The 10,458-nt window shown below is 39.8% G+C and overlaps 1 protein-coding gene across 2 annotated transcripts in view; it reads right to left on the bottom strand.

The window, feature by feature from the left end:
- Nucleotides 1–1,833: 1,833 nt before the first annotated feature.
- IGF1R (insulin like growth factor 1 receptor) overlaps nucleotides 1,834–10,458 on the bottom strand; it is a 282,525-nt gene continuing 273,900 nt past the window's right edge. For both annotated transcript variants that reach the window (XM_030576711.1, XM_030576712.1), the window contains one exon: nucleotides 1,834–9,012. In XM_030576711.1, coding sequence (XP_030432571.1) covers nucleotides 8,646–9,012 — 367 coding nt within the window. In that variant the 3' untranslated portion in view covers nucleotides 1,834–8,645. The remainder of the gene's footprint in view (nucleotides 9,013–10,458) is intronic.

Genomic DNA, 10,458 nt, shown 5'->3' with positions numbered 1-10,458 from the left:
TTACAACAGAAAATGGATTTTTCCAATTTGGCAACAACAACAATTATTAGGCTGGATTTTAATCAAAAGAAAAGAACACTTACCCCATGCTCTAGTGTCCATGCTGTCAATGAAAAAGGCAATACTTATACACAGTATAGCACAGGGAAGAGACTCTCAGGTCAGATGGTCCCAGGCCATTCAGGGCTTTATAGATCAAAACCCAGCAGCTTACGTTCCCACAGGAAGGGCAACTCATGGAGCACCAGTGCTGCATGGTTTGTCAGGGCAGACTATCCCATTTAAAGAATAGGCTGCTGAATTCTACCCTAGTTTCAGCTTCTGAATAGATTTACAGGTGTCATTTCTCAAGACAAGTATTGCTGGAATCCAAGCTCACATCAATAAAGGCACGGATCATGGTAGGGTCGTCTCATGTAAGAGGAAAAAACGACCTTTTGCTACACTGAGGGAAAGCGGAGTCTTGGTCACTGCTGCCGTCTGATCATCAAAAGCAGCTGGGAATCAGAATCCTTGGTAACGAACGGTGACATGTTTTCAGCCAAATCCTTTCACTGCTCTCATCCACGTCTCATTCGCAGACAAACATGTTAAAATATACTTCCATACTACATTCTCTGGACTGGACGGGCCACAGGCATGTAGTAGGGTGTCACTGTTGCACTCAAAGCACCTCAGCCCATATTCTCCTTGGTAACCTGACTAATGGCTTCACACATATGCTGAATAATGAGGGAGGAGACCGAACAGCCATTGGGATGGGAGAAGAATCACCCAACTGGACCCTCTGGGATTTCTCCAAAGGAAAGATATAGGAACAACCTAAAAGCAGGCCCAGCCCTGACATCCAGTATCATATCAACACCACCTCAGTAACAACGACATCAGATAGATATATCAGCACAGAGGCCTGATCTTTATCCAACTCCAAGCTATGGTCATCGTACTGTAAGTGCAGTCTCTGTGTCATAAACCCTGAATGACAAGGGTCAAATGAGTCAAAAGCATGAAGATATCAACAGCTGTATTGCCATAACCTTTCCCATAGTCTTAGTAGAAAATGCACATAGGTACTGGTTGATAATTAGCCTGCCTGTGTCTAGAGATGGCTTTGAGCAGTGGCTGGACATATGCTTCTTTCAAAGAAATCAGCACCTTGCCTTCTTCAAAGCAGCCTACAACCTCCACAAGTAAAGGACTCAGTCTCCTGGGGCTTCAACAATCAAGCTCAGTGACACTATCTGGAACTCTAACAGGGAAGGCCTAGCATTTATACACTACACGGATGTGATACCTTAAAACTGACCTGTCCTGCAATACAGGAGTATTTTAGTTAGCTTTTTATTAATTATTATTATTATTATTATTATTATTATTATTATTATTATTATTAAACAGAAGAACTGTAGGGGGCAGGCTACCAACTACAGGAGAGGTGGAATTTTTAGTTTTCTGGGACTATACTTTCTTTGCTTAAATTCGGGCTAGCAAATAAAAATCAGAAGACAGATAAATGCATACAGAATTATTTTATTTAACTTAAATCATGTAGTACTGTAACTACTAGAAAAAAGCAGAGTAAGAGAAACTAAAGGAGCCATTCAAAATAGACAAAGTTTCTTTTTTTCATAATGTAAAGAATCCAGAGTATATCGTAATAACAGGAATAAATTCTTACAACAGAATATACAAAAACATTTTGAATTTTTTTTTTTATCTACTGATTCATTTTAATATAAACACAGGAATTTCTTTAGGAATAATTTATACACAGCAAGTCTTTTTTAATGTAATAAATTGGCCATGTTATTACTGTTTTAATTTTTTTTTTAAAAAAAGCTTTTTTAAACAAGAAAACTTGGTAAATGTTGTATTTGCAAATGCATCAGTTCCATAGTGCTTTCTAGTTTTGCTTTTGTCCCAGAGGTAGACAAACTCTGGCCAATCCTTTCAACTCAAACCTCACTGGTTTAGAAAACAGAAAGGTAATTCTCGAAGGCATCTAAACCATCCATAACCTTCAAAAGGCAGGGGAGGGGAAATGTTCAGTCTAATCTGGAAAAAAAAAAATAGGATCTTCGGTATTCTTATTTAAATATAAATAAATAGGATCCCTTCCTTGTTCATCTCAACAAAGCTCTAATGATGCCAGATATCCACATAAATTGTATAGGCTGCATACAAAACCATTGCATTTGAAGTGATAAGAAATCTGTAAACGTAGTGTTCTTTAATTCAACAACTATGAAAACTGCCTTTCATCATGCTATTACGCAGTCACATCCTTCAGCCCACCTGGCAACAAGAAAAGCCGGTACTGAATAACACAACTAAGACTGCTTAGCAGCAATACCGATTCTGTTTCCATAACCAATGAGGTTCTTTCAATCCATTAACTGCACTATACAGTAAAGTGAAATGACCAGTTAAGATGATCCCACCCCAACCAGAGGGTTCTGGAAGACCAGGATACTGAAGATACAGAACATTTTCCCAACCTCTTTATTTACTCATTTACTGTAACCGGGACACAAAGCTTGGGGAAAAAGGGATGACCCATGAGTTGGACAAGTTAATGATCCTTTTTGGCATATTGTAAAGCTAGCTAGTAAACTGGTACCATCAAAAAAAACCTGATCATATACAAACACACACAGAGACACACAAAAGTGCCTTTAAATTATTTTATAGGCATTTATAAGCTACAAACATTTTATAAAATTATTCTATGTATTATTATTCCATGTACTTACAAAATGCAATGAAACATTTAATTAGTTCTTGTAAACCAGATCTCCGTCAACTGACTACCCGTAATCTACTGGACTTTAAAGCCCTATTGAAAATGCTAATGGATTACTAATCAACATAATGCATACAAAAAAAAGGTGACCACGCGCACATGCACACGTACTATTGATAGTCATATGGTACTTGCAAACAGACGGACTGAGAGCTGATGCACAGCAATTCATATTGACCAATGACCTCTGTAAACCTCCTGGTAATGAATTTTCCTCCACAGCTGGGAAATTAAGAGGTTTATTTACAAGTACCAAATGATTAGAATGATTATGCCTGAGCCTCGATGCTGTCCCACATACCAAGCTCTGGAACTATCGCAAACTTCTGCCAAGCCTCGTGTCTTTGTGAATATGTTTTTACATCCTTTGTTCTCATCTCTCCACACTACCATTCTCAATTCCAACTCACCTGGCTGAGTTTCTTAAAAGCACAAAAAGTAATATAAATGCCTTTACTCAGAACAACCGGTCTTCTGGATCGAGGCACTCGCTGAGCCCCTGACTACCCACAGTTCTGTATCTTCAGCACCTCTGGCAATTAATGTTTAATCTGCATCACCCTTAATTATTGTTTGCATCAACTACTTAGAGTGGAGCTGCAATATCTGGCTTTCACTGGTTAATAAGGAGTGGATCTCTTGCACTTTCCCCCATTGTTGCTTAGCCCAGTGATTAAATACATTGTTGACAAACAAAATAAAAAGAGTAACAGAAGGAAGTGTTACTTGTACTACTGGAATGAAAAGGGTTTTTAAAATATACATATACGTATACCAACAACAGGAGCGTCATTCATGTAGGCTTGGATTGTACTTAACAACCCTCAGCAGTTCCCAGAGGATCTAATAGCAGTTCCATCTGGTGACCAGTCATCCTGGGCAAACTGGGCTTTTTATTGACACCAACAGGAGCATCAGTGCAAACAAATCTAGAGTCATACATCACTTAGAACCAGTTTTAAAGAACCGAGGCATCACACCAAGAAAGAGGCTTGGTAGAACATATGCTGGCCTCAAGTTATGCATCATACTTGGCTTCTGTATCTAGTCTATTACCCCAACAAAAAGAATATCAGATTTAGTACCAAGCATATGATGCTTCTGTATTTATACAATAGTCACCTTCCTTTGCAACCAAACCACCTTCTGTACCACTGAAAGATTTAACAATGAGAAAAATCAGAGGAAAAGGATGGCCCAAATACTTAAATCAAAGTTTCTTGCTCCCTTAGTGATGCCAATTTGTTACTGATATCTTGGTACCATTTGTCAGAACGCTTGTTTTGAGGGTTGGGTGGGTTTTTGTTTTTGGAATCATGCTCAGAAATGGGATTAGTACAGTTTTATTCAAACACAGCTGAAGTTCTAAATTCTCCATACCAGCAAGCCAGTGGTCTCTCAGGAAAAGGAAGCATTACACGCCATTTTATGCCAATGTCAAGCCATAAATTCACCGTTGTTCACATGCACAAACAATGTTATTTACTGTCAAAGGGAGGTCTTCATGAAAAACCCATGTGGATAAAGCTATTCAGAATGCACAAAACACAACAAAATGCGGTAGAAACCAATATGGAATTAGGCTAGAATTGTGAGCAGAGAATACAACGGTATTGTTAAGGTGGTTTGGTCCAAGAGAGCTGACTTTGTCATCACACATGCATACTTTGTTTAGTCACATGACTGCCTTTCATTTAGGTGCTTTTGAAATGTTTATCATGATGGGGTACTAGATTGTTAGTGTTTTTTCCTAATATTTTTTGTAACCACCTACATAACAATTAAAAAAAAAACCATTAACTTGGACAGTTTTAACAAAACCCTCATAGCCAGCTGAAAGATCTGAGGATCTCCAGTTGTGGAAATCAATATGTGCAAGAAAGAGGAGCAGTCACTACACCAAAAGGTCACTGTCAAATTAGGGAAATTAAAAAAAAAAAAAAAAAGGAAACCCAGTAAATCTGAAATGGTTTTTTCTGGTGTTAGGGAGAAACACTCCCTGCAAAGACAAACTCTGTCAGACTTAACCGCAGCACTGTATATTCAAGAGGCCTTGTACATCTCAAAGTAGCCAAGTGCCACATTATTCAGATACCACAACTAACACCTGCATGAACAGCTGCCAGAATCAGAAAAAGAGAAACAGTATACATCATGTTAATGGCAGGCTTGTGTTATGTTAGTACTGTTTGCTTGTAAACCAGTTAAGCACTGTCAGAGGGAAGTCAGAATTTGACCGCTGGTCCATCAGAAAATCCAGAGTGAAGAAGTATGCATAGCGAGGGGGCTGGGAGGGACTGGATTTCTACTGGCATATTCAAATTTCCCATTTAATGTTTAGTTTTGAGAAATCAGGGCTCTCGCCAAACAGAAGCAGCAAATGTAAAGATCCCAAGTTGTAAACTCACTGTAGTGTTATCAGGTAGCCTGTGACTTTTTTTGCCCTGTTTGATTTGGTCAAGAAAGCAATGCTACTGCTGTATGCTCCCATTTATTTTTAGGTATTGATTCAGTCAAGTGTCCTTTTGGTGCTTGTGGCATCTGAGAAAAATTGGCAAGAATGACTTTGACCACTCTTAAGGATTAACAGAGAGGCCGTTTATTTCATTTTAACAACCCTAGACCTTCAAATATTGTAAACAATTGGCTTCCATAATGAATTTGATCAAATATCATTCAATCCCCTTACAGCGGTCAGCTCCGTCCCAAATCAGCAGAACACAATGGTTTTCGGCGCTATGACTGCAATGACAGTGCATTTAACAGCTTCTGAGACGCCTTAAAGAATGGTGGTCTTAAGTCAAACGATTCTCAGGTGTGTCTCCTCTCCCCTCCCCGGGCAAACAGCTATAAAATAACATAAGAACAACTCTCTGAAGTGACCCTTTGGGAAAAGTAGCTACTGCTTCTCTCCAAAACCTAGAGTATGTGGTTTGTAGAGTGAGTGACAAGTTACCAGTATCAACGGCATTTCTATCGGCTGCTGAGAAATGTGAGATGTATTTTTTTTATATATACACATATAAAAAAATAAGAGTGAGGTAGATAAATGTTTGAAAAAAATCAAAAACTGTCCCCCTGTCATACTTGAAAACCCTTATCTCATTATTTAAATGTATTATGGGGCATCTCTACAGTGATTTAAACTGATATCACAAAAATAAATAAAAAAATCCTACATAGAATACCTTCTTAATTAACCTTTTTTTTCCATCTTTTCTTTAAAGGGAAAAATAACTATGGGACAGAGGCAAGAGAAGATAGTGGGACCTAGAAACTACACAAGCAAAAAGCACTACAAACATTTTTTTTTTAAATCTCCAGTCACAACGAGCAATCAGTATATTTCAATTCTTTGTTCTTAATCAAAAAAACTGAACATTTCCATCCCAGAACAACCTCTTTACTGCCATCATTTGGTTGGATCAGTGCTAAACAAGGGGTTAGATGCTATAACTAACTTCAGATGAGCACCGATTATGGCTCCTCTGTTTTATACTTGCATCATGGCCCCACCACACCCTCCTTAAACCCTGCCTCCTTGCCCTCCACGTTCATAAAGCTTCCTCTGCCGAACAAGCAAGCTACTATTTCGCTGAAGTTTGGTCTATGGTCTGAGCAACAAGCTTGTATTTGTACGGGTTTCCATAGCTGCTGCATTGAATTGTTTACTAGCAAATCTGGTGGCCCCGGCCCACTTGAGAGCCCACTCATCCTCCCTGCCTGATCTCCACAGCATGCTATCATTGAGGCTCCTGGCAAATCGGGGGATCTTGAACAAGGTGCAGCCTCAGCCTAGTAGCTGAGATCTGCTAGATCAGAGCGTTGAATGGCCATCTACATCCAAACGCCTGGCACCGACAGTTCAACCAACGTAGACTAAACACAGCTGTTGTTCATGGGATGGAAGGGTTGAAATATTCATTTTAAAAAACAGAGACACAAACGCCTGGTGTCCGCTGTTGTACCCAACAATTAAAAAAATATATATATATATGCATGTGTCACAACCAAAACAAAAGGCCAGGGAAGGAGGGGGGCTGACTCTTGTACAAGGATGAATATGAACACTGAACAAGAATGGACTCAATATGTAACCTTTTTTTTCTGACCTGAGTTTGTATCGTGCCTTGCACTGTAACAGACTCGCATGCTGCATGGGTAGAGGGAGGGAGGATAGAGTTAAAACCACCACTACCACAGCACCACTGGAGTGCTACTGGCTGTGTACCCCTTCTCCTCCGAGTCCCTTCAAGAGCTCTGTATCCCACACAGCCAAGATGTTGTAAAACAACTAATGGGGGAAAAAAAGGAGGAAATGTATTTATAAAAAGGCATTAAACAGTTCATGGCAAATCATGTTACAGGGATCAGTTACTAGGAAGAAGGAAGTAAAAGTTACACACTATAGTACAAAGCATAAGAAATTTGTTGGAGTAGGGGGAAGGGAAGGAGGGCAGACCTGAAGGTTTTCATAGATTAAATCCACAAAGATAAAGAACAAAAAAAATAGCAGCTTTTTTCTGTACAGACATATAGATGAGTATTTGAACCGTAAAAAAGTTATAAAAGTGACACAAAAGACAATGTGTATGCAAATGATCCATGGTCTAACATAGAACTGCAAGACCTTTGAGAAGTCTTAATAACAGAGAAAAAAGGTCAACAAAGCGTCATATGCTTGAATCCGTTACCGCTTTTTGTCTTCTCCAATTTTTGTTTCGACACGTGTTTTCCTGCGAGCCTGAGAAGGAGGGCAGGCTGCAACGATGGAGATTCCTTCTGGTTCATTTCAGGCTGGTTTGCTGTTTTTGGCTTGCCGTCGACTTTTGCACGAAATATATATATATATATATATATATATATATATATAGAGAGAGAGAGAGAGAGAGAGAGAGAGAGAGAGAGAGAAGAGAATGTGTGTGTGATATTTGGCTCACCACTGCCAGTTTTGTCCAGAATTCTTGGTAGGGGAGGGCGGGTGGAAGGAAGGCTGTTTCTAAACCCCGCCCCCCCTTTCCTCTCCATCACGAGAAAAATCACGTTTTGTCCAGTTTACAAAAAGATCTAGACAATCTGATTTTTTTTTAAATACCAGTGTATGATTGAATGGAGTGTATTGGTCAGTATCTCTTTTAAATGGAGCAGTTGATTACTGTGCTCCTTCCAAGCCTACAAAAAACAAACAAACAACCTCCCAGCCCACCCCCCCAATGAAACAAAACCATCACCCCCAAAAAGTTTTGTTTATTTTTTGGCAAAATTTGGCAGCGCTGAAAATGGTCACAACCTTGGACGAATGATGCCCCTTCTTTAATTCTTTAACATGTTCTTAAGAAGGTCAGAGTAACATTAAAAATCCAGTCTCTTTTTTTTTCCCCCTTCCAATTCTGGTTTTATAAAGACCTACAGTGTTAAGCAGGTGTTTCAAGGGCTAACGGGGAGCCACCTGGCCTGCAATTTCTTTGATCTGAAAAAAGTGCTGTATGGTTGAACTTGCACGCAGATATGTTTCCCATTATGAAGCAGAGAGAGAGAGAGAGAGAGAGAGAGAAAGAAGAGACATCAGATCTCAAGTTTTCTGTTGCTATTAAGTGTTAACATTAGAGTTTTGAAAGGCTGACTGTGCGCCTCATTGAACAGAGTCCTTTACTGAAATAAACACCTGCTTGCATATTGAACAATGAAAAAACTAATGTGTTTACTGAAAAGAGGATTCTCCCGTGTGCAGCTACGGCAGTTCTGAAGATCCACTGAGGTACAGTAGGCTTTTGAATATATTTTCTTTTCTTTCTTTCTTCCCCCAACATGTGTGTGTTTGTGAGATTCTGGGTTTTAAGGATCAGCAGGCCGAAGACTGGGGCAAAGGTAAGGCCCGTTCGTTCTTGCGCCCTCCGTTCATATGTGCGTACGGCTGTCTCTCCTCAAAGCTGGCCCGCAGCACCACCACGCCTGGGCCATTCTCAGCTTTGTGTCCTGAGTGCTTGTCAGAGGGTTGGAGGGTGGAGGAGGGATCTAAAGGAATGCTCTCCATGTTTTCAGTCTCCAGATCGAGTTCCTCGGTGTCTGGAGGCTTGTTCTCTTCGCTGTAGAAGAAGGAGACCTCTTTGAATGCTGGATCCAGCTCATCCTTAATGCTACCGATTATTTCCAAGAAGGAGGGCCTCATCTTGGGGTTGTACTGCCAGCACATCCGCATCAACTCAAACCTGGAATGAAAAAAAAACACCCCATAAAACCAAAAAAATTCTAGCAAACTAAATACGCATATGCAATTTGATATATTTACATAAATAAGTTCTTTTTGAACCCTGAAAGACACTCCATTCTGACTTTTCACACTGCAGCCACCAAATGCCTTTACATCCTGCCACTGCAAAGGTCCTGTTGCTTAATTGCATTGAACAAAAGTATTCATAATATGAAATACAAGCCTCCTAAAACCATAAATACCATCAGTGGAATTACAACCTGACCCCCCCACCCCCAGTTTCAAATTGGCAAGTTTGAATATGCTATAGGATACAGGAGAGATTCAGGCAGATCATTTGCACCAAAGTTATGGAGAAGATAGTTTAATAGATTTCAAAGGCCAGAAGGGACCAGTGTAATTGTCTAGTCTGGCCTCCTGAACACCACAGGCCACTGACATTTCACCCAGTAATTCCTGCATAGAGCCCAATAAATTATGAATGAATTAGAGCATATATTTTAGAGAAACAATCTTGATTAAAGGAAGCATGAGGAAGAAATTACCTAAAACGGATAGAGAAGCTAAATAGACTGGCTCTTTACATCTTTCACTGCACAGTGTTTTTCCAACCACGCACTCCATTTTTGCAGTGCTTATGTGAATCTCTCCAGTTTTTAAATATTTTTTGTACATTACGGACACCTGCAGCACTCATCTCACTGTATATCACCTCTCTGCCTCTACTCAACATTCTCCTGTGTCTTTCAGAGACTGTTAGTCCTCTTTGCCACATCACCACACAGAGATCATGTTCAGTCAATTAACTACTCCGACTAGTTGGCACTTTTCAGAGTCAACGCTTTCTCAAATATAGTGTCCTGTCTTGAAAGTCTGGCAAGCAAGAAAGAAAGAAAAAGAAAAATCATACCATGTCAAACTCCTGGTAAAAAGGTGATACTATGTTTGCTCAGAGAGACAACAATCACCTTGAATACCTTGTACATCTGAATGCTGCTGCCCGTTTTTTTTTAAACTCTCAATTGATTTTTATTTTTAGCCGGCGATGCAGTCATATTTTACAGATCACTTGTTTTAATACATCTGTGGTTATATCTGCCAGGACAGCATCCCACACTGGCAAAACAAAACCACAAGATGCGACAGCAACACACGCATAATGAAAATAGTGTTTTTCATGACATGGCAAGACTGGTTATTCCTCTCAGATCAGTCTGCACTTTGAATGCAACACAACCCAGTATTTCACCCTCACAGGGGCAAGGACGTCTCTTTTTCTTATAGTACAAACAAGCTGTGGGCAACACTACGAGAAAAGGAAAATAAATATAAAAACTTCAAGCCACTGCACATGGCAACACAGGTCAGAAAAAAACATGCAATCTGGTCCAAGCTGTAAGTTTTACTAGCGAGATCGCAAAGTATGAAGCAAATCCAAGCATCC

The sequence above is a fragment of the Gopherus evgoodei genome, chromosome 10 (genome assembly GCF_007399415.2).
Source record: "Gopherus evgoodei ecotype Sinaloan lineage chromosome 10, rGopEvg1_v1.p, whole genome shotgun sequence".
Taxonomy (NCBI): Eukaryota; Metazoa; Chordata; order Testudines; family Testudinidae; genus Gopherus; species Gopherus evgoodei.
The sequence above is the reverse complement of the archived record's forward strand: the minus strand, read 5'-3'. Positions and strand labels throughout refer to the sequence as shown.